The sequence below is a fragment of the Bombina bombina genome, chromosome 1 (genome assembly GCF_027579735.1).
Source record: "Bombina bombina isolate aBomBom1 chromosome 1, aBomBom1.pri, whole genome shotgun sequence".
Lineage (NCBI taxonomy): Eukaryota > Metazoa > Chordata > Amphibia > Anura > Bombinatoridae > Bombina > Bombina bombina.
In genome coordinates, this window is record NC_069499.1 from 341725959 (window position 1) to 341751728 (window position 25770).

The 25770-nt window shown below is 37.1% G+C and overlaps 1 protein-coding gene across 1 annotated transcript in view; it reads left to right on the top strand.

Moving 5' to 3' along the window:
- PLCD4 (phospholipase C delta 4) overlaps nucleotides 1-25770 on the top strand; it is a 191639-nt gene that overhangs the window by 112383 nt on the left and 53486 nt on the right. The window contains exons 9-12 of the mRNA XM_053698133.1: nucleotides 8772-8924; nucleotides 23051-23200; nucleotides 24391-24547; nucleotides 25177-25293. Coding sequence (XP_053554108.1) covers nucleotides 8772-8924; nucleotides 23051-23200; nucleotides 24391-24547; nucleotides 25177-25293 — 577 coding nt within the window. The remainder of the gene's footprint in view (nucleotides 1-8771; nucleotides 8925-23050; nucleotides 23201-24390; nucleotides 24548-25176; nucleotides 25294-25770) is intronic.

Below are 25770 nucleotides of genomic sequence, written 5' to 3' on the forward strand. Positions count from 1 at the left end.
ATTTAACAAACGCTAAACCGCTGTTAAATTAGATATACAACAGGAATATTAATGTAATTTTATTGATATTGTACTGGAATTTGTAACTATTGTGGATTGTATACTAACCACTAACTGTGTTTTTCATTGTGACTTTTTTAATCTGTTTTTAAGAGTTGTAATTAAATATTTTTACCCTTACATCATCTATCATTGAATATTTATAATCTTCCCATCATATACTATTTTATTCTCACACGTTGATATATAGCGTGGACACCACCTTAAGCAACACCCACCTCAACAGGGAGTGTAGCGCTTTTCTTGTGGTACATTTCTTCCTTATCTCTTTGAGATCCGGTTGGGAGATCTCGCCTAAATTAAGAAAAGTTTGTGTGGCATAACCTTTTTGGCGCATTTTGATATACTCTTTCTGAGCGATGTTAGGGAGGGCAGATAAAGGGTTAATAAAATGTATTATAGTGTTTGCGAGGCGGGAGTGCGGCGGTTTAGGGGTTAATACATTTATTATCGTGGCGGCGATGTCCAGTCGGCAGATTAGGGGTTAATACTTGTAGTTAGGTTGGAGCGACTAGGGGGGGGGGGCAGATTAGGGGTTAATAAATATAATATAGGTGTCGGCGATGTTAGGGACAGCAGATTAGGGGTTCATAGCTATAATGTAGGTGGAAACGGTGTCCGGTCGGCAGATTAGGGGTTAAATAATTTTATGATAGTGTTTGCGATGTGGGGGGGCCTCGGTTTAGGGGTTCATAGGTAGTTTATGGGTGTTAGTGTACTTCGTAGCACTGTAGTTAAGAGCTTTATATTCCGGCGTTAGCCCATAAAGCTCTTAACTACTGACTTTATTCGGTAGATTCGGATGGCCGTGTATTACACTAGTATTGTACAGTATATTAGGTTATATCACTCTGCTATGGGTTACACCTAATATACAGTACATAATACTAGTCTAATACACAGCATATCCCACCTAACACATACCAAAATTCCGAATTTCGGAACCGAACTGAATCAGAAACGAATTCATTCAAATTTTGCCGAATTCGAATCGATCCGAACCGAATTTTTCAATCATGCACATATCTAGTCAACGATTTCTAACACTTTGTGTATGAAGGAGGATACCTGTTATTTCTAGTGTCTTGCTAGAGACAGTTTGGTTGCCATCATAATGTATACAAATATATGTTTTTGCACTTTAGTGTGTCCTAGATGTAACAGGCCCAGTGTAAAAAACAGAGGTCTAATACAGCTCTCCATAGATCTTGTATGTGCGGGCAGTTCCACCATATATGCAGATCATCTCATCTATTTCCACAGCCCCTCCAGCATGTCTGAGTTAGTGTTTGAGAGTCTGCACAATCTGGCAAGTACCCAGTGCCATTTAGTCAGTAATTTGTAATAAAGCTCAAAGAGTGTGACACAGTGAACCGCTGCCTTAGTTAAAGCAATAACTGCTTCCCAACCCTTCGGTTCCACAGTTGATCTGAAGTCTCTTTCCCATGCTAAAATGTTGTGGGTCTTACGTAATGTCAGGGAATCTAGGAGGCATTTATAGTGTACTGTCATAGGTCTCTGTCCGTGTAGCCCTGTCTTCCATCTTACTTCCCATTAAGTCAAATCTCTAGAGGCTGAGGAAGTGAAACCCCAGCTATGTATAATGGAGCGATAACGCATTGATTTAAATACAGGTTTCTGGGGGATACTACACTTTAGGTTCAACTCAGCAGAAGAAAGCCACTGAGTTCTGTCGTAAAGATCTGCTATAGTTTGAAGACCAGGGATTTCCCAGAGATTAGGATAAGACTCAGGGAGTCCTAGCACAAGACCTCTGACACTGTGGATTGGGGAGGGGTGGGGGGCCATTTGGGGGCAATGTCTTAGTTTATGCCATGCAATTAAACAATCAAGCATGACAACGTTGGTAATCAGAAGTTTGACTACACCATGCTGGGGCAGCCATAAGAGGTACTGTAAATAAATAGCACTCGGTAGAGATGCTTGTTCTATCTCGTACCATCTGGGCCGTTCTCCTGAGCCTCACCAATTAGAAATGTGTGACGCGAGAGCCCCTCTGGGCTCGCCCCCTCCTGCCTCACCGGGTAAGTGAAAAAATTATGAGTAGTGGTATTTTACCGGTGGCGCCCCTTGCCCAAAGGCGGAGGCTTCCCACTTATCCTACGCCTCTCATGTCTCTTCACAGTTGCAGACTAGAGTCAAGCTCAACAGGGTCTTCTTTCCCCGCTGATTCCGCCAAGCCCGTTCCCTTGACTGTGGTTTTGCTAGATAGTGGGTAGGAACAGTGGGCATCTCGTTCATTCATTCATGTCACTAATTAGATGATGAGGCATTTGGCTACCTTATGAGAGTCATAGTTACCCCTACCATTTACCCGCGCTTCGTTGAATTTCTTCACTTTGACATTCAGAGCACTGGACAGAAATCAGATCGCGTCAACACCTGCCTCAGGCCTTAGCAACAGATTTATTTAATTTTATATAGCCTTGGGACAGATTCATTTTTAAGTTATTATTTGTGCTTGTCTATTATGCACATCGGTTATCAAGTCTGCACACGCCAGGATACCGCACGTAAGCTTCTCAGGATATGGCACGTCTGTTTTTTCACACGCTGGTCAGTTTTGGAGTGCTTTTCCTCCTTATCTGACATCAGATAACGCATGCTCACTCATTACTAAGGTGGGCTATTTGCAGATCGGACTGAGGTATTAGTTCCAGTGCATTTATGTAACACGTTTAAATGTTTTAATGCATTTAGACCATTCTAATGCTGCTTTTGCTGTTAAAGGTGTTACTGCTCTTTCTGGTCATTGTTTACAGGGGAGTTCTTCAGATTTTGCTCCCGGAATGAAGGACTTCATTTTCTCTACAGTATCTGAGATGTTAGCAGCTATACCTCCTTTAAGTAAGCATAAAAGGTCAGTGCTGTCTCTGAGATAGTTGCTAGGAATTGAGCTAAACCAGGTAATCCCTTTAATCCTTCTGCAAGGTTTAAGTAAATGTATCCTTTACTTGCTTCAAATATTATACTTTGAGAAACTATTCCTAAAGTTGATGGGGCCATTTCAACCTTGGGTACTATCCATTTGGAAGATAGCTCTTCCTTTAAAGACCCTTTAGATAAAAAGTTAGAATCCTTTCATAGGAGAGCTTTTCAGCAAACAGGTTATATTTTTAGGACAGTGGTTTCTATTGCTGGTGTGGCTGCTGCTTCTTCCATTTGGTTAAATAGTTTTTCTGAGCAGTTTTCTGATAATTCTGCTAGTGTAGATTTTTTGAACATTTTGGAATTGCTTAAAAGTTGTAATGCTTTCATTTGTGATGTTGTTTTTGACACCATTAAAATTTATTCTAAGAGTATGTCTTTAGCATTACTTTCTAGAAGGGATTAATGTTTAAATATTGGGAGCCGATTTATCAAGTGTCTGTCCGCTCAGCGGATCATGTCCGACAGACATCGCTGAATGCCGACAACATACTCTATCAGCATTTAACATTGCATAAGCAGTTCTAGTGAACTGCTTGTGCAATGCCGCCCCCTGCAGATTCGTAGCCAATCGGCCGCTAGCAGGGGGTGTCAATCAACCCGATCGTATACAATTGGGCACACTGATGTCCGCAGGCTCAGAGGCGGTGTATGAGTTAAGGAGCAGCGGTCTTAAGACTGCTGCTTGTTAACTGCTTTTTCCGGCGAGCCTGAAGGCTCGCGCAGAAACAGCTGCATTGGGGTAGATTGACAACTTGTTAAATCGGCCCAATAGTCTGCTGATATGGTTTCTAAATCCAGGCTTTTTTCTCTCTATTTTCAGGGAAATATATTGTTTGGTTTTGGTTTGGTTTCTTTTATCTCTACTGTTACTGAAGGTAAGGGAGCTTTTCTTCCTCAGGAAAAAAAAATCCAGAGTTCAATCCAAAGTTTTTGTTTCCTCCTCTCAGAAACAAAGTTCCTCTGGCTCTGCCTGGAAGCCTAGTTCAAACTGGAAAAAGATTAAGCAGTCAAAAATATCTACTCTTTCATTCAAGTCTGCATAAAGGCATGGCCCCCGATCCAGAGGCTTATTTTATGAGACTTGGAATCTTAATTTGGTATTGAAAGTTTTGCAGGCTCCTCCTTTTGAGCCTATGCATAAGGTGGATATTAAGTATCTTTCTTGGAAGGTTTTGTTTCTTTTGGCTATCTCTTCTTCTAGAAGAGTCTCTGAGTTGTCTGCTCTTGCTCATGTGATTCTCCTTATCTTATTTTTCATCAGGATAAGGCAGTTTTGATGACTAAATTTGACTTTTTACGTAAGGTTGTGTCTTCGGATAATATGTCAGGAAATTGTTGTCCCTTCTTTATGTCCTTCAGAGAGGCTTCTTCATAACTTGGATGTTGTAAGAGCCTTAAAGTACTACGTAGATTCTTCTAAGCACTTAAGACAAACATCTAATTTGTTTGTTCAATTTTCTGGTGTTTCTTTGGCTTCTTGGTTTAAACTTTTGATTCACAAGGCTTACTTGGAGGTGGGACAGCTTCCACCTAAATGGATTACTGCCCATTCTACCACATCAGTTGCCATTTCTTGGGCTTTTAAGAATGAGGCTTTTGTTGTCCAAATTCGCAAGGCAGCTACTTGGTCTTCTTTGCATACTTTTACTAAATTCTACCATTTTTATGTTTTTGCTTCTTTTGAAGCAAACTTTGAAGTCATTCGGGCAGTTGTCTCGGGGTTATTTTGTTTTTGCTGTTGGTCATTTTAATTGAATAAAAAGAAGAAAATATATACCCTTTTTTATTTGGGTTCTATTTGGGTGGTGGATTTAGTTCCTCTGTAAAAAAAAAAAGTTGTTCATGGACTCCACAGCTTGGGTTTTAGTTCTCAGGAGTAATGTATCATGGACTCTCACCACCTGTATGAAATAAATCATAATTTATGCTTACCTGATAAATTCATTTATTTCATGGTTGTGAGAGTCCAGGAGACCCCACGCTGTTTTTTAGTATTGGTTTATTTTTGCGCAATTCTTTTTTCCCTGCTCCTATTATTTTGCTCTTTTTACTCTTTCTACCTTTTTTGCTTGGCTATAGGTCAAACTAGTTTACCAGTGAGGTGGGAGGAGTTTTATTGAGCTCTTGGTGTTTGGGAATCTTTGCTTCCTCCTAGTTGCAGAGAAGAGTAATTCCCAGGAGTAATGGATCGTGGACTCTCACTACCGTGAAAGAAATGAATTTATCAGGTAAGCATAAATTATGTTTTTCCAGAACAGACCAGGTACCCATCCCATAATTTGAACAGCATTCGCAGAACAAACGTCACCAGTGATGTATACATATAAATTCAAATACTTCAAACTAGTGGAAATTTTGTCTCAAACTTCAGCATATGCTAAAAAGGTTAAAGGGACACTGTACCCAAAATTTTTCTTTCGTGATTCACATTGAGCATGAAATTTTAAGCAACTTTCTAATATACTCCTATTATCAAGTTTTCTTCATTCTCTTGGTATCTTTATTTGAAAGGCAAGAATGTAAGTTTAGATGCCGGACCATTTTTGGTGAACAACCTGGGTTGTCCTTGCTGATTGGTGGATAAATTCATCCACCAATAAAAAAGTGCTGTCCAGAGTACTGAAACAAAAAAAAAGCTTAGATGCCTTCTTTTTCAAATAATGATAGCAAGAGAACGAAGAAAAATTGATAATAGGAGTAAATTAGAAAGTTGCTTAAAATTGCATGCTCTTTCTGAATTACGAAAGAAAAAATTTGGGTACAGTGTCCCTTTAAGAGGACATTAAACACAAGCTTAAATCCCTTATAAAGGGCCAGAATACAAGTGGAGCGTTAACTTAGATAGAAGTAAGCTTTTTGCATGCATCGGGTAGCGATCGTATTACAAGTTGAAAGTAAACCATTTTGGCTTGCACGATAACCAGACGAGCGTGAAAAGACAAACTTAGCATATTGCGTGTGCGATAAAGTATTCCCCCATAGAAGACAATAGAGCAAAAAAAGTAGAAAAAACTATCTACTTGCGCGCAAACCTGATCGCATGTTCTCAAGTGTGCTAACCCGACATAAAAATATAAATATTTCCCATTCCAATGTTCTTCACATAGAAGAATACGTTCTATTTATCAATTAATACATATTTCTTTATATATATTCATATGATTTTTTGCACAACTATATATATATATATATATATATATACAGTAGATTATATATAGGTATAGATATACAGGTAGCCCTCAGTTTACGCCGGGGTTAGGTTCCAGAAGGAATGGTTGTTAATTTAAACCGTTGTAAATTGAAACCCAGTTTATAATGTAAGTCAATGGGAAGTGAGGGAGATAGGATCCAGGCCCCTCTCAAAATTGTCATAAGTAACACCTAATACATTATTTTTAAAGCTTTGAAATGAAGACTTTAAATGCTAAACAGCATTATAAACCTAATACAATAATCACACAACACAGAATGTATAATTAAACTAAGTTAAATGAACAAAAACATTTGCTAAACAGCATTATAAACCTAATAAAATAATCACACAACACAGACTTCACTTGCATTTTTCTTCAAACAGTTCTTTCTATGCATTCCAATCTGGACTGATTTATAGACAGAAAGATCTTGTTCCTTTGAAATCTGCTCCATAGCTCAGGTCTGGTTAAACTGATTAATTTCAGCTTGCTTTGCTGCAACCCAAGCAGACAGCTCCACCTACTGGCTATTTTAATAAATGCACAGCTTCTCGATGCTTTCAATAGCAGTCACATCACTGAAAAAAAGGTTGTTATTCTGAAACGGTGTAAATCGAACCGTTGTAAAACGAGGGCCACATGTATACAGATATATATATATAGGAATATCTATGTAAAAATACATAGAACATATTTTGCTATGTGTGGAATGTTAAAAATTCACGGTAAATACATAGTTACAACTTTTATTAAAAGTTAATATTGCAAAAATATGTTTTTTTAAGTTCATCTACTTAACTGCAAATGACTCCAATGCACTTTTTATATATATAATACATAGCCAGTAGCCGAGCACTCCTTCCACACAGGTGTAATCACCGCCTGGGTGCTATCCTCGTATAAATATGTAGAAATGTCTTGATGTAGGAGGGCACTCACAGGACTTGTATTGAAGTAAAGAACAATGCAATTTTATTTGCAAATTTGTTTCACATTAATTTTAAATGTTGACATTTCGACCCATTTATAGGCCTTCTTCAAGACAATAATGATCTTTAACTTCCATGCAGACAGGTCCTTTACAGGTCTCCACATGCACCTTCCCAGGGCAGCCTAATACTAAGAAACTCAGTATCAGGCTGCACTGGGAGGGTGCATATGGAAACCTGAAAATGACCTGTCTGCATGGAAGTTAAAGATCATAATTGTCTTGAAGAAGGCCCATAAATGGGTCGAAACGTCGACATTTAAAATGAATGTGAAACAAATTTGGAAATAAAATTGCACTGTTCTTTACTTCAATGCAAGTCCTGTGAGTGCCCTCCTACATCAAGAAATGTGTGTATATATATATATATATATATATATGTGTATGTGTGTGTGTATCCATGTGTATTTATGTGTATATATGTCTGTAAATATATATATATATATATATATACACATATAAATACATATACACACACACATATATATATATATATATATATATATATATATATATATATATATATATATATATATATATATATATATATATACACATACATATACATATTTAGACATGTATATGCATGTATCTCTATGTTAAAAGCCTTTGACTGCTTTTTTCCCCTAACACTTGAGACCTCATATCTATGAGTTCTTTTATAACTTTTTTATGCAACTTTTTAAAATAATTTTTATTAGATGGTGTTATTATGAGTGTAACTGTACTTCTAAATGTATATCTGATGTGTTATGTGAAACTTTTTGTTTCACAAAACCGTTAACTAGAGCTCTGAGGTCACGCTCTCATGACGAGCGTTAACTTTAAATGTGCTCAAGTCATTGCGTTTACTTTCCACTTGTAATACAAGCTCAGACATCTGAGTTAAACTCCTTTTCGTTCACGCGTTACCGTTAGCGTTCCACTAGTAATCTAGCCCACATTTTTTTATTTGGTGTGAAAACAACTATGTAATATATATTATATATTATATATTTATATTATATAACAAGCATTGAGTTTGTCCACTTTTTATATAATTTATCTCTACAAATTGCCAACTGCATATTTAAATATGCTGTCATTTACATGAACCTGCAACATGCCACACAGCAATTTCTCAGAGCAGTGTTGAATCTCATTTACATCTAGCCTTACTATTTCATAACAAAGGAGACAAAGGAAACATATGCAAGGGATATATCCCTGCAGTGATCTGAATTAGTAAATTATGGAAACAAAATTACAATTTTATATGATTAAAAAATATAAATATTTATGCAGATCTTTAAATTACATATAAAACTGAGGCCAAAATGCCATATCTCCTATGTCAGAATTATAAGCAGCCTCCTGTAATATGAGATGTGTTGCCAATTCTTTTCTCCACTTAGCCTAGCCTAGTTGGTAGTATAGTCCTTGTCCAGACTCAATAATGTAGACTTGTGAGCTACAGTAAGTGAGCTGTAGTAAGGAGGAATTCGTGTGACTGAAGATTTATGTTGCTGGAATTCAGGTGTATTTCGACGTGGCTCTTAGTTAGGGGCTCTGGTGTCCATGGGCTGCTGTTTGCACAGGTATCGGAGTACCCGGTCATTCTGTCGTTGGAGAATCACTGTAGTGTGGAGCAGCAAGATGTTATGGCCCAGCACTTGAAAAGCATTCTGGGAGAGAAACTTGTTGCCAGCACCTTGGATGGACGGATTCCAATCTGTTTGCCTTCTCCAGAGGTACGTACAGATACATCTGTCTTTTTTATTGAGAATCTAGATCTTTGACATAGAGATATACTGTATAAAAAAAAACTGATGTTACAAAAATAACTGTAGTTTTCCATTTTTTTCCGTTTATGGTTTAGAAAATAGACATGCTTACTGTGAAATTATCCATGTGCTTGATACATTTTGACCGAGATTACATGTGGAGCACAAAAATGTTCATCGTCACTAGAACACAATCCATAGCACTTTCATTTTTACTCTCATAAGTTCAAAGTAAAATATTAGCACTTGAGCAAAACTTAGGGCGAGCTAACATCCAGATGTCGGATAGTGCGGGTACGCTAAATCCCTCACATAATAGACTTTGATGGGGGTACATTGAAATACTAATTCAGACTATCACTCTAGTGCCAAGCTGAAGTGGAAGGTCAAATCGTGGAGTTCTTCACTAAACATTGTAATCGTTTCTATTGCTATCTATCTATCTGTCTGTCTGTCTGTCTGTCTATCTATATATCTATCTATATATATGTTTTTGTTGTTGTTTTTTTCATTCCAATAAATATTTTAACAGTAACTTAAAGGGATATGGTATATGACAAGGTGTTGGACTGGAAAGTGTTCAAAGGTGTATGTGTTTGTATTTTTATTTGTAGATATATGAGTGTATGTATATACTGTATGTGTATGTATGTATGTATGTATGTGCGCACACACATACACATATTCAAATATACACACACATACAGCTGCAAGAAAAAAATAGCAAAACTTTTTGTAATTACCTGGATTTCTGCGTTAATTAAGCATATAGGCCTAGATTACAAGTGGAGTGTTATTGATAGCACAGGTTGCACTATCAATATTGCAGCCCTGCACTTAGAATAGTGCACGTTATTGTATGTCCCTATTCTTTCAGTGGATAGTGCAGCCATGCTAAAGATCGAGCACATAACAATGCTAAAAATTTATCGCAACTTGAGAACTGAAGTTAAGTGTAAATCACGAGAGAGAGATTTATATACCTTTGTGTCCTTCCCACCTTGTCATACATCATATCCCTTTAAAACAATGTTAACACCATGGGACAGATTTATTAACAGTCGGACGGACATGATCCGTTGTTGCGGATTATGTCTGCCAGACATCGCTGAATGCCAACAGCATGCACTGTCGGCATTTAACATTGCACAAGCAGTTCTGGTGAACTGCTTGTGCAATGCTGCCCCCTGCAGATTCACGGCCAAGCGGCCGCTAACAGGGGGTCTCAATCAACCCGATCGTATGAGATCAGGCGGATTGATGTCCTCTGCCTCAGATGTCAGATTTGTGTGTATATATATTTCTTTCATGTAATTAGCAAGAGTCCATGAGCTAGTGACGTATGGGATATACATTCCTACCAGGAGGGACAAAGTTTCCCAAACCTCAAAATGCCTACAAATACACCCCTCACCACACCCACAAATCAGTTTTACAAACTTTGCCTCCCATGGAGGTGGTGAAGTAAGTTTGTGCTACATTCTACGTTGATATGCGCTTCGCAGCAGGCTGGAGCCCGGTTTTCCTCTCAGCGTGCAGTGAATGTCAGAGGGATGTGAAGAGAGTATTGCCTATTTGAATTCAATGATCTCCTCCTACGGGGTCTATTTCATAGGTTCTCTGTTATCGGTCGTAGAGATTCATCTCTTACCTCCCTTATCAGATCGACGATATACTCTTATATATACCATTACCTCTACTGATTCTCGTTTCAGTACTGGTTTGGCTTTCTACTACATGTAGATGAGTGTCCTGGGGTAAGTAAGTCTTATTTTCTGTGACACTCTAAGCTATGGTTGGGCACTTTTATATAAAGTTCTAAATATATGTGTTTAAACATTTATTTGCCTTGATTCAGGATGTTCAATATTCCTTATTTCAGACAGTCAGTTTCATTACTTGGGATAATGTATTTGAATAAAAAAAAATTCTTACCTTAAAATTTGACTTTTTTCCTGTGGGCTGTTAGGCTCGCGGGGGCTGAAAATGCTTCTTTTTATTGCGTCATTCTTAGCGCGGACTTTTTTGGCGCAAAAATATTTTTCTTAGTCATTTCCGGCGTCATACTTGTCACCGGAAGTTGTTTGTATTTGCGTCATTTTTTTGACATTTTTGCACCAAAGATGTCGGCGTCACCGGATGTGGCGTCATTTTTGGCGCCAAAGCATTTAGGCGCAAAAATAATGTGGGCGTCTTTTTTGGCGCTAAAAAATATGGGCGTCATTATTGTCTCCACATTATTTAAGTCTCATTGTTTATTTGCTTCTGGTTGCTAGAAGCTTGTTCATTGGCATTTTTTCCCATTCCTGAAACTGTCATTTAAGGAATTTGATAAATTTTGCTTTATATGTTGTTTTTTCTATTACATATTGCAAGATGTCTCAGATTGACCCTGGATCAGAAGCTACTTCTGGAAATTCGATGCCTGATGCTGGATCTACCAAAGTTAAGTGCATTTGTTGTAAACTTGTGGTAACTGTCCCTCCAGCTGTTGTTTGTGATGAATGTCATGATAAACTTGCTAATGCAGATAATATTTCCTTTAGTAATGTTCCATTACCTGTTGCTGTTCCATCAACATCTAATACTCAGGGTGTTCCTGTTAACATAAGAGATTTTGTTTCTAAATCCATTAGGAAGGCTATGTCTGTTATTCCTCCTTCCAGTAAACGTAAAAAGACTTTTAAAAGTTCTCATTTATCAGATGAATTTTTAAATGAACATCATCATTCTGATTCTGTTTCTGATGATGATTTCTCTGGTTCAGAGGATTCTGTTTCAGAAATTGACACTGATAAATCTTCATATTTATTTAAAATTGAATTTATTCGTTCTTTACTTAAACAAGTCTTAATTGCATTAGAAATAGAGGAATCTGGTCCTCTTGATACTAAATCTAAACGTTTAAATACGGTTTTTAAACCTCCTGTAGTTATTCCGGAAGTTTTTCCCGTCCCTGATGCTATTTCGGAAGTAATTTCCAGGGAATTGAATAATCTGGGTAATTCTTTTACTCCTTCTAAAAGGTTTAAGAAATTGTATCCTGTGCCATCTGACAGATTAGAGTTTTGGGACAAAATCCCTAAATTTGATGGGGCTATCTGTACTCTTGCTAAACGTACTACTATTCCTACGGCAGATAGTACTTCTTTTAAGGATCCTTTAGATAGGAAAATTGAATCCTTTCTAAGAAAAGCTTATTTATGTTCAGGTAATCTTCTTAGGCCTGCTATATCTTTGGCGGATGTTGCTGCAGCTTCAACTTTCTGGTTGGAGGCTTTAGCACAACAAGTAACAGATCATAATTCTCATAGCATTGTTAATCTTCTTCAACATGCTAATAACTTTATTTGTGATGCCATCTTTGATATCATTAGAGTTGATGTCAGGTATATGTCTTTAGCTATTTTAGCTAGAAAAGCTTTATGGCTTAAAACTTGGAATGCTGATATGTCTTCTAAGTCAACTTTGCTATCCCTTTCTTTCCAAGGTAATACATTGTTTGGTTCACAGTTGGATTCTATTATTTCAACTGTTACTGGGGGGAAAGGAATTTTTTTACCTCAGGATAAAAAAATCTAAAGGTAAGTATAGGGCTGCTAATCGTTTTCGTTCCTTTCGTCAGAATAAGGAACAAAAGCCTGATCCTTCCTCTACAGGAACGGTTTCTGTTTGGAAACCATCTCCAGTCTGGAATAAATCCAAGCCTTTTAGAAAGCCAAAGCCAGCTCCCAAGTCCACATGAAGGTGCGGCCCTCATTCCAGCCCAGCTGGTAGGGGGCAGATTACGATTTTTCAAAGAAATTTGGATCAATTCGATTCACAGTCTTTGGATTCAGAACATTGTTTCACAAGGGTACAGAATAGGTTTCAAGATAAGGCCTCCTGCAAGAAGATTTTTTCTTTCTCTCGTTCCAATAAATCCAGTGAAGGCTCAAGCGTTTCTGAAATGTGTTTCAGATCTAGAGTTGGCTGGAGTAATTGTGCCAGTTCCAGTTCTGGAACAGGGTCTGGGGTTTTACTCAAATCTATTCATTGTACCAAAGAAGGAGAATTCCTTCAGACCAGTTCTGGATTTAAACATATTGAATCGTTATGTAAGATTACCAACATTCAAAATGGTAACTATAAGGACTATTCTGCCTTTTTTTTCAGCAAGGGCATTATATGTCCACAATAGATTTACAAGATGCATATCTGCAAATTCCGATTCATCCAGATCATTTTCAGTTTCTGAGATTCTCTTTTCTAGGCAAGCATTACCAGTTTGTGGCTCTGCCGTTTGGCCTAGCAACAGCTCCAAGGATTTTTACAAAGGTTCTCGGTGCCCTTCTATTTATAATCAGAGAAAAGGGTATTGTGGTATTTCCTTATTTGGACGATATCTTGGTACTTGCTCAGTCTTCACATTTAGCAGAATCTCATATGAATCGACTTGTATCGTTTCTTCAAGAACATGGTTGGAGGATCAATTTACCAAAGAGTTCATTGATTCCTCAGACAAGGGTAACCTTTTTAGGGTCCAGATAGATTCAGTGTCCATGACTCTGTCTTTGACGGACAAGAGATGTCTGAAATTGGTTTCAGCTTGTCGAAACCTTCAGTCTCAATCATTCTCTTCGGTAGCCTTATGCATGGAAATTCTAGGTCTTATGACTGCTGCATCGGACGCGATCCCCTTTGCTTGTTTTCACATGCGACCTCTTCAGCTCTGTATAATCCCTGCACCACTGGTTCAGCATACAAAGATATCAAAATTAATATCTTTAAAACCGATTGTACGACACTCTCTGACATGGTGGACAGATCACCATTGTTTAATTCAAGGGGCTTCTTTTGTTCTTCCAACCTGGACTGTGATCTCAACAGATGCGAGTCTGACAGGTTGTGGAGCTGTATGGGGGTCTCTGACAGCGCAGGGGGTTGGGGAATCTCAGGAGGCGAGATTACCAATCAACATTTTGGAACTCCGTGCGATTTTCAGAGCTCTTCAGTCGTGGCCGCTTCTAAAGAGAGAGTCGTTCATTTGTTTTCAAACGGACAATGTCACAACTGTGGCATATGTCTATCATCAAGGAGGGACTCACAGTCCTCTGGCTATAAAAGAAGTATCTTGAATACTTGCATGGGCGGAATCCAGCTCCTGTCTAATTTCTGCGGTTCACATCCCAGGTATAGACAATTGGGAAGCGGATTATCTCAGTCGCCAGACTTTACATCCGGGCGAATGGTCTCTTCACCCAGAGGTATTTCTTCAGATTGTTCAAATCTGGGGACTTCCAGAAATAGATCTGATGGCTTCTCATCTAAACAAGAAGCTCCCCAGGTATCTGTCCAGATCCCGGGATCCTCAGGCGGAAGCAGTGGATGCATTGTCACTTCCTTGGAAGTATCATCCTGCCTATATCTTTCCGCCTCTAGTTCTTCTTCCAAGAGTGATTTCCAAGATTCTAAAGGAGTGTTCGTCTGTTCTGCTGGTGGCTCCAGCATGACCCCACAGGTTTTGGTATGCGGATCTTGTTCGGATGGCTACTTGCCAACCGTGGACTCTTCCGTTAAGACCAGACCTTCTATCGCAAGGTCCTTTTTTCCATCAGGATCTCAAATCATTAAATTTGAAGGGATGGAGATTGAACGCTTGATTCTCAGTCATAGAGGTTTCTCTGACTCCGTAATTAATACTATGTTACAGGCTCGTAAATCTGTGTCTAGGAAGATATATTATCGAGTCTGGAAGACTTACATTCCTTGGTGTTCTTCTCATCATTTTTCTTGGCATTCTTTTAGAATTCCTAGAATTTTACAGTTTCTTCAGGATGGTCTGGATAAAGGTTTGTCTGCAAGTTCCTTGAAAGGACAAATTTCTGCTCTTTCTGTGCTGTTTCACAGAAAGATTGCTAATCTTCCTGATATTCATTGTTTTGTACAGGCTTTGGTTCATATAAAACCTGTCATTAAGTCAATTTCTCCTCCTTGGAGTTTGAATTTGGTTTTGGGGGCTCTTCAAGCTCCTCCGTTTGAACCTATGCATTCGCTGGATATTAAATTACTTTCTTGGAAAGTTTTGTTTCTTTTGGCCATCTCTTCTGCTAGAAGAGTTTCTGAATTATCTGCTCTTTCTTGTGAGTCTCCTTTTCTGATTTTTCATCAGGATTAGGCTGTGTTGCGAACTTCATTTAAATTTTTAACTAAGGTTGTGAATTCTAACAACATTAGTAGAGAAATTGTGGTTCCTTCATTGTGTCCTAATCCTAAGAATTCTAAGGAAAGATCGTTGCATTCTTTGGATGTAGTTAGAGCTTTGAAATATTATGTTGAAGCTACTAAGTCTTTCCGAAAGACTTCTAGTCTATTTGTTATCTTTTCCGGTTCCAGGAAAGGCCAGAAGGCTTCTGCCATTTCTTTGGCATCTTGGTTAAAGTCTTTGATTCATCATGCTTATGTTGAGTCGGGCAAAACTCCGCCTCAAAGGATTACAGCTCATTCTACTAGGTCAGTTTCTACTTCCTGGGCGTTTAGGAATGAAGCTTCGGTTGATCAGATTTGCAAAGCAGCAACTTGGTCTTCTTTGCATACTTTTACTAAATTCTACCATTTTGATGTGTTTTCTTCTTCTAAAGCAGTTTTTGGTAGAAAAGTACTTCAGGCAGCTGTTTCAGTTTGATTCTTCTGCTTATATTTTCAGTTTTTTCATTATAAGATTGAAACTTTATTTTGGGGTGTGGATGGTTTTTCAGCGGAATTGGCTGTCTTTATTTTTATCCCTCCCTTTCTAGTGACTCTTGCGTGGAAGTTCCACATCTTGGGTATTCATTATCCCATACGTCACTAGCTCATGGACTCTTGCTAATTACATGAAAGAAAACATAATTTATGTAAGAACTTACCTGATAAATTCATTTCTTTCATATTAGCAAGAGTCCACGAGGCCCACCCTTTTTATGGTGGTTATGATTTTTTTGTATAAAGCACAACTATTCCAATTCCTTATTTTTTATGCTTTCGCACTTTTTTTCTTATCACCCCACTTCTTGGCTATTCGTTAAACTGATTTGTGGGTGTGGTGAGGGGTGTATTTATAGGCATTTTGAGGTTTGGGAAACTTTGCCCCTCCTGGTAGGAATGTATATCCCATACGTCACTAGCTCATGGACTCTTGCTAATATGAAAGAAATGAATTTATCAGGTAAGTTCTTACATAAATTATGTTTTATATATATATATATATATATATATATATATATATATATATATATATATACACATACACAGTATATATATATTTATTTAAAATAAAAATAAAATTTTCTTCTGAGTGAAGAACATTGTTATTTAATATTTTTTATTAATGCACCTTTGGCTTAATGCATCTTTGGGTTAGTGCACGAATGAAAGCGAGAACAGGTTTTGTAACGAATACATACAGTAGAAGTCTATGATTAAAGGGAGTTAGTGCTGGTGCAATATGCACCTCAGGCTTTTGCTCAAGCTTTATCTTTTTACTTTCAACTTGTAATATGAGTGCAAGAACTGGAGTGCAATTGATTTAACTTGAGTGCTAATATTTTTGTGCTCCACTTATACTCTAGCCCAAAATGTTGTTTGATCTTTATCCAAGTCCCAATTATAGACAAACACAATCTAACTAATAAAACACAAACAGTTGTAATTTTCAAATTTATATTGAAGACACTGACTAATCATTCAAAGTGTGGGCTGGAAAAAGTAAGTGTTCACTTGAATTTAGCAACTTGTAGATCCTCCTTTAGCACCAACATCCACCAAATACTTCCTGTAGCTGCTTATAAGACTTCCACAATGTTGAAGATGAGTTTTTGACCATTCCTCCTAATAAATCTGTTTCACTTCATCAATATTTCTGAGTTGTCTTGATTGCACAGCCCTCTTCAGGTCAAGCCACAGTATATCAATTAGGTTAAGGTGAGGGCTCTGACTTGGCCATTCCAAAACACAAACCTTCTTCTGTTTCAGCCATTATTTAGTTTATTTACTTGTGTACTTTGTGTAATTGGTTTGTTGCATCTTCCAACCTCTCTATAGCTTGAGATCTTGGTCTGCTGCTCTGACCTTCTCCTGCAAAATGTCTTGATACGCTTTTGAATTCATTGTTCCCTCAATGACTGCAAGGTGTCCAGTCCAGAAAAGCAGCCCAAACCATGATGCTCCCTCTACCATGCTTCACAACTGGGATGAGGTGTTCTTAGTGTTGGTGTGCAGTGTCCTCCACACATAGGGTTGTACATTTTTCCTAAAAATTTCAACTTTGGTCTCATCTGTCCACTGCATTTTCCCAGAAGTGTTGTGGAACATCCAGGTGGCTCTGGGCAAACCTGAGACATGCCATAATGTTTTTTAGACAGCAGTGGTTTCCTTTGTGGTGTCCTTCCATGATCAAGATCCCTATAGTGCACTCTAAACTTTCAAAAAAATCACTATGGTATGAATGCAAACAGTGGACAGTTCACAGTATTTATCCAATAAGTAAATGGATGAGGAAAATCAGGGGAGCAAGAATGGCTTAGACAAACGTATATGTTATTGTTTTCTATTATACTCAAGCAGGGAGATATTGTTACTTACAATCTTCACCATCTTTGTAGTACAATCTCAACCTCAACGTTTTTCTGCTCTTGATCAGATGCCAGTTTCTCATATAGCTGAGCGTCTCTAACACATTTTGAAAAACGCTCGCTTGTATTGAGGATTCAGTGTACGGCGGTGACTGTATGAAGAGAACACTCCTCACCGGATTTCTTCAAGGATGGAGCCGCTCAGTGCCGCCGGGATGAAGATAGAAGACGCCGCCGGGATGAAGATAGAAGACCCCTCCTGGATGGATGAAGACCTCGCCGCCTGAATGAAGACTTCTCACCGCCTGGATGTCCGGACTTCAGAAACTGTAAGTGGATCGTCGGGGGTAAGTGTTAGTTTTTTTTTTACTTTTTTTGGGTGTTTTTTTTTTTTTTTAGTTTAGGGTTTGGGCTTTTTTAAAAGAGCTGAATGCCCTTTTAAGGGCAAGGTAAAAGAGATGAATGTCCTTTTGAAGGGCAATGCACATACAAATGCCCTTTTCAGGTCAATGGGTAGCTTAGGTTTTTGTTAGAGTTAGGTTTTTTATTTTGGGGGGTTGGTTGGGTGGGGGGTTTTACTGTTGGCGGATCTTTGTATTTTTTTACAATTAAAAGAGCTGATTTATTTAGGGCAATGCCCTACAAAAGGCCTTTTTAAGGGCTATTGGTAGTTTATTGTATGCTAGGGTTTTTTTTTTATTTTGGGGGGGCTTTTTTTTATTAAGGCTATTAGATTAGGTGTAATTGTTTTTTATTTTGGATAATTTAGTTTATTTTTCGTAGTTTAGTATTTTTTATTTTTTGTAATTTTAGACAATTTTTTTAGTAGTGTTAGGTTTTTTTAAATGTCTAATTTAGTTTAATTGGTAGTTATTTTAATTTTAGTATAATAGTTTAGTATAATAGTTAGGTTAGGTTAATTGTTAGTTTAAACTTAGTTTTTTTTATTTCACAGGTAAGTTTTTATTTATTTTAAGATAGGGATATTGTAATTTTTATTTAAAGTTAGGGGGCTGTTAGGTTTAGGGGTTAATAGTTTAATTTATTTGTTGCGATATGGGGGTCTAGTGGTTTAGGGTTTAATAGGTTTATTTAGTGGCGGTGATGTGGGAGGCCAGAGGTTTAGTGGTTAATAACTTTATTTAGTGGCGGCGATGTAGAGAGCGTCAGATTAGGGGTTAATAAGTTTTAAATAGTGTTTGCAAATCGGGAGGCCGGCGGTTTAGGGGTTAATAGGTAGTTTATGGGTGTTAGTGTACTTTGTAACATTTTAGTTATGAGTTTTGTGAAACATTTTTGTTGCGCAAAACTCAACTACTGCTTTCAGATAGCGGAATGGATTGTGTCCGTATAGGCTGGAACGCAAGCATTTTAGCCTCACCACACAACTTGTAATACTGGCCCTATGGAAATCCCACGCAAAAACTTCATTTTTTTGAGTGCAGGATTGACGTTGTGTTACAGGCTAAAATGCTTGCGGTACAGCTATACCGTCAAGACTCGTTTTTACACTGAAATTGCCATTTATTCAGCGTTAAAGCTGTAATGCACAACTCGTAATCTAGCCGTTAGTTAATTGCGTTATGGGTGTTTGGCGGATTAGGGGTTAATAGTTTTTATTAGAATGTTTGCGTTGTGTGCGTTTGGTGGTTTAAGGGTTAATACATTTATTAGGTATATTGCGTTGTGAGTTGGTGGATTAGGGGTTAATACATTTATAAGGTAAGATTGCGATGTGGGGGTTGGGGGATTAGGGGTTAATACATTTATAAGGTTAGATTGCGATGTGGGGGTTGGCGGATTATGGGTTAATACATTTATTTAGTTATTGTGGTAGGGATTGGCGGTTGACAGGTAGATAGATATTGTGCATGCGTTAGTTGTTAGTTATTTTCAGGAGGTAAATAGAGATTGCACATGCGTTAGGTGTTAGTTACTATATTCAGGGGGTTAAGGTGCTCACATACTCAGCGCAAGTCTTGCTGCACCTGCCTATGTGTGGCAAAGTGAAGTAAGTCCTTGTGCTGAATATGTGATACCGATTTGCGACGCAGTTCTATGTTAGCTTATGGGAATAAAAATTGCAGGCGATGGGTGAAATATATGCGCCGCATTTATATGCGGCGCCGATATGTGATAGCAAAACCACGTAAAAAACGGTATCACCGGCTTTTGCGGGAGACGCCACATATGTAATCTTGCCCTATGTGTTTTACTCAAATGCAATGCATAACTCACCGCTTGTAATATGACCCTGCAGTATCAATTGCTCTTAAATGTGTTACCAGTTCTTAAAGCGACATCCTACTCCATTATTTAAAAATATAGATAATCCCTTTATTACCCATTCCTCAGTTTTGCACAGCCAACATGTTTTTATATTAATATACTTTTTGCCTCTGTGATTACCTTGTAGTCAATTGGTGCTGTGTCCTGCACAACTCCACCGGAGAGAGCACAATGTTATCTATAAGTCTCACATGAACTAACAGTATCCTGTTGTGAAAAGCTAATAAAAAAGCATGTGATAAGAGGCTATCTTTAGTGGCTTAGAAATTTAGAGGTATAATTGTTATTAAGTATATTAATATAACAGTGTTGGTTGTGCAAAGCTGGGGAATGGGTAGTAAAGGCATTATCTATCTTTTTAAATAATAACAATTTTGGTGTAGTCTGTTCATTTAAGTGCTTACGCTTTCAGATTACTTTTAAACTACTGGGTACAACTACAGAAGCAGAGTTACTACTCATGCTATTGTTTTCCTCCTGTATCTGCAGCTCTCTCTAAAATCGTTCTCTTATTTTAATCCATTACATATGCCAGTTGGTAAAGCTCTGCATCTTTATACTGGGGGCCGCCATCTTAGTACTCGCGTATTGTTGCCTCCTGTGCCATAAACATTGCCTTTTCTCAGATCAGTGACGTTGCTAGCTTTTTGACACCTCTACCTTGCACTTTGAAATAGAAAACAGAAGAGTTATATATTTGCCGTTTTTAGACGGTTTAAAAGTTACATAATAAATATTAAAAAGCTCTCAGGAATAATGCAAAGAAATAGTTTCTACTCTGTTATGTGAAAACTAAACTGCATTATTTTTATTTAGCTTGTCAAGAAGACATCAATATTACTGATCTGTCAATGTGCCCAATACTGTCACAGGGAACAAAAATGCTTAAATGGACATTCCGGTCTAAGGGGTATATTTATTAATGTGCGAGCGGACATGATACGATGTAGCGTATTATGTCTGCCGCACATTGATAAATACCGACAGCATACGCCTTGCTTTATTATATAATTCCTGGGTCAAGCAGTGACAAAAACCTTAATCATGGATAGCACAACTTCACTAACTATCACTTGCTAATGGTTAAAATAAGAGAAAGGCTCTGAAGAAAGCTGTTGGAGGAAAAATACTATCATTGTGAGTAGTAAACCTGTTGTTTAATGTCCCTTTATATACTTGGCAAATATGTTACTACATTTGTCATTTAACTAGTGTATCATGTTATTGCCTAATATTACGTGAATTATAAAGTGCGAATGAAACTTTAAACACAGTTTCTGCTTCACTAAGTAACTAATATAAGGCAAGAGGAGAATTCTATAAATCATTCATGAGTTGCTAATGTACTCCCTTATGCTGTGTTCCCATACTCTCTTTTTTTGGTTTCCTTTGTACAGTTACCTTCCGTGGAGAGACTTTGTTTCCATATCTCTCACTTTCTTTTCATTCTATCACACTTAAAGGGACAAGAAACAAAAACTAAAATAAAAATAAATAAATATATATATAAATTAAAAAAGCTGCAATTAAACATGTTAAAATATTTATGCATCCCAAAATATTAAAGGAACATTAAAGTTTTTTCTTTGTCACATCTAAAAGAGAGCTTTTGAAAAATGCTTTACAGTTTATATTTTTCTGTAAAATTGATGTTTAAAAGGTTTCTGTTATTTCCATGCTTGTTTTAAGCGTCACTGTGTCCACCAGTAAAACAGTGGAATTCTTGTTTATTAGCCAGTGAGCAAACAGTCCTTCAGGAAAAGCTGTTAGATTCAAAATAAACAGATTTAACATATTTAAATAGTGCTCTTTAATATGTGTGACAGCAATTGTTTAGAATGTAATGATCCTTTAAGTTAAAGGTCTTTATACTTTCATTGTACAAAATTCATCCCTAGGGATAGATTGTGCACTAGCTGATAAGAAAATCTCCCACACGTATATTGGTCCACAATTAAGTGTTAAGTGTAACAAAGAAAATTACTTTAATGTCACTTTAAAGTAACCATTTAAAGCTACCAATAATGATTACATATTACCCTGAAACTTTACCACTTCCAATACCAGCCTGTTTTACAGCTCTCAAGTTTTTTTTAGTTCTGATGACTCCGTTTTCTCCTGTTTCATACCTGATTACACTTTCATTGTCTCTTTTTGTAATTCTTCCCTTTTACTTTCAGCTGGTGTGCTGGAAGATTCTGACCAGAGCTTCTTAATCTTTTTAACTGTATATGACCACATAGTGCAGAATTTAAGCATCACTCTTACTTGTGAACACCACATTTTATTAATGGAGCTGAGCTTAATTTTTAAAGTTAACTTTCTTACACAATGTATCAAAATACACACAACACATGTCCATGCCATGATCTCAACTCAATTTCCAAAAAACTTCCAAGTCATTTATGTCATTTATAACAATTAAACAATTATGGAAATACCTCTTGCTTCTACATGTGGGTTTGTATATAGTTGTATAGAAAAAATAATTAAGAAATACAAAGTATTTTTTTTATTTGCTCACTACATTTTATGTGATAGATTTATTGTGTATTTTAGAACAGAGCTTGACAAATCCCACGTGATGGGTCCATATAATTTTTATCCAGCAACTACAAACGTGTCTCTCTCCTCAAAATTCTTACTGGCTCTTAAAGTGAATGTAAACCTGAGCATACTCGCTCAAGTCATAGGATAGAATTTAAAAAATGAATGAGACTTTCATTCATCAAATTTGTAGTCTATACTGATCTTCTTAGATTTTTACTTTTTAATGTTATAAGAATAAGCGCCGTTCCTCCGTCCCTCATATTGAACAATTGATTGACAGATGATGAATCAGCAATCCACTAATTGTTGTTTCCCCCCGGGACATTCAGCCCTTTTGCACAATCGTCACACCTTGGGGGGAGGGGGGGGAGAAACAACGATTGGTGGATTGATCAATATGGCGGGTGGTGGAACAGCGCTCATCATTATAGCATTAAAAGGTAAAAATCTAAGCTGATCAGCATAGACTAAAAATGTGATGAATGAAAGTCTCATTAATGTTTTTAATTCTATCCTATGACTTGAGCAAGTATGCTCAAGTTTACATTCACTTTAAGTGAAAAGTGAATTTGTCATCCCCTGTTGTAAAGAAGAGTTACAGTTACTATTGCAAGTCAGTATACACACTTTCCTTGACTTTCCTGTTTGCATACCTGTTTGTAGGAGCTCCGTGGGAGAATCCTATTAAAAGGAAAGAAAATTGGTGGTTTGGATGAGCACTGTGATGACTCATATATGGGAGAGGTGTCTGAGGAAGAGGACAATGGTGAGATGGAGGAGAACCTCCGAAATGAGGAAAAAAGAATGTCAAAGGTAGGCTCCTAAATTTCCAAATATATATTTATGAACACTGAAAATATACAGTGAATTGACCATCATAAATCAGTTAAATATTTACACAAAAAATGTAACTCTTAGTCTTCCCTAAATTAAAATACGGCTCAGAAATCATTATTTTTTTAACAAAGATATGAGCAGCCATATGTTCCATCTTATATTGTAACTTACCAATAGTGAAGTGCGTGTCAGTCCAGGATGGGACCCAGAGGCAGAGCAGTGATAGTGAGTACACTAACAGGATTAGGCGCAGGACATGACTCACATAGGTTGGAGAAATACTTGTAGTTCTACAGGCAGGGTCAGCAACAGAATAAGGTTAAAGGGACATTATACACTCATTTTTTTCTTTGCATAAATGTTTTGTAGATGATCTATTTATATAGCCCATAAAGGTTTTTTTTTTAAAATAAATGTATAGTTTTGCTTATTTTTAAATAACATTGCTCTGATTTTCAGACTTTTAACCAAGCCCCAATGTTTTATGTGAATACCGTCAGCTACCTTCTCCAGCTTTCTCCTGTTTGTGTAAAGGGTCTTTTCATATGCAAAAGAAGGGGGAGGGGGGAGTGTCTTATTTGCCACTTGCAGTGGGCTTTCCAGCTACCTTTTCAACAGAGCCAAACTGACAGCTTCTAATTAAGCTTTTAAACAGTTTTATACTGGATTTTTATATCAGTATCTGTGCATCTTATTCTTTATAGTAGTGTCTATTATATGCAGTTATATGACAATGAGTGTATACTGTCCCTTTAAAGGTACCAGGGAGCAGACAAGGCAGGGTCAAAAACAGCCAGAGCTTTGGCAACAGACCTTTTTCTAAAGGACTGTGAATGACCCCCTATATTAGTAATTATAGTATAATTTTGTGTATAGTGCAGGACTTTGAATAACCTGTTCTTAAGCATCTACTGTGCTACATATATGGGCACCAATATGGATTACTGAATGGCTCTTTGCTATATAGGAACAGGAGGAGTTAAAGGTTTCAGTTATATCTTGCCTTGTTGCTAAAGAACTTTAAAAACTGGGGCTAGTAAACTTCAAAATACCGAGACACATCTTAGAGATTAAACAGTAAAGCTTGGTTAAGTAAAGCAGCTGAACATTGTATTATACAATTGAGAAGATTTATTTTCTTTTAATGATTGTTCTTATTTTTTTAGAAGTCCAAAGAGCGTTTGTCCCAAGAGCTGTCTGACTGTGTAATCTACTGTAAAAGTGTTCCATTTGAGAGCTTTAAGCATTCAAGAACCAACTACAAACTTTACGAGATGTCTTCCTTCACAGAGTACAAAGCCCGAAAACTTGTGAGAGAACCAGGTGAGCTGACTGTGCAAACAACAGTTTAACCAATATATTGTTGTTCGCACAGCAAGATCTATGAGTTATAGATATTGAAACTTTCTTTTGCACTATATTCAACATTTAACTTCCTAATGTTTAATTAAGGAAAATAAAACACAATTGCAATACACATTTATTATACATTTGGCCTGTTTTTGCTGTGAAATATGTCTTAAAAGTGTTCTTGTTCTACTCCATCCGAGGAGGCTGGAGCGTCTCCATCACACTAAAGTATGGTAAAATTTACCTGAACCTGCAACATTTTACACAATCATTGGTTAGTGAATAGCACAAGCTTGTTTACATCTCTCCCTAAGGAGACCAAGAACATGGCTAGCACCAGACTTTTCTAAAGGTGTATTACTGAACTGCTTTTGATTTTTCAAAACCTTTGTAAACTCTAACAAAATTACATTTAATTAATATTTAAACATCTCATTTGTAATGCAGTGCTCACTTGATTATATATGCTATGCCTTTAATCTCCATTTAATGCCTTCTTGCAAAATATCTTCATGGTCTCTGTTATTTTTCAAATAACATATGTTATGTTCCAAAGCTTCCCCATTATAGCCTTTTGACAAGCATATACTTTATCTTTCTAGGTAATGAGTTTGTCCGTCACACCGCATGGCAACTGACGCGAGTTTACCCTACTGGGTTGAGAACAGATTCTTCAAATTTTAACCCTCGAGAGATGTGGAATGTTGGATGCCAAATGGGTAATTTAACTAACAGGTTATAGTTATAATGAGATTAGGAACATCAATGTTGTTCTGGTATAGAATTCAAAGGCTTTGTCAAGTACAGTCATTTACCTATATGTTCTATTAAAGTTTGACTAAAGTTGGTCATTAACCTTTCTTGCATATATCTTCAATCTCTTTAAAATGTAATTAAGATGGATGAAAATAAATCCTCAAAATTCAAAAACATTACAAATGTAAAATAAATATATTTTTAACAACTTGCAGGTATACACAATCTTGCACAAATTAATATAGTAAAAACAGCTGCAATAATAATTCATATAATTATTTTTTAAGCTAATATTGTCTGTCACTGTTTTTCTTTTGTGATAATTTTGAAAGTAATAGTGATCTAAAATAGAAAATAGGAATTTGCCTTACCAGTCAGGATCTGTATTTAAAGAGCTCTGGCTTATGCATCATTTAAATGGCTTGGTCTTACATAGAGAT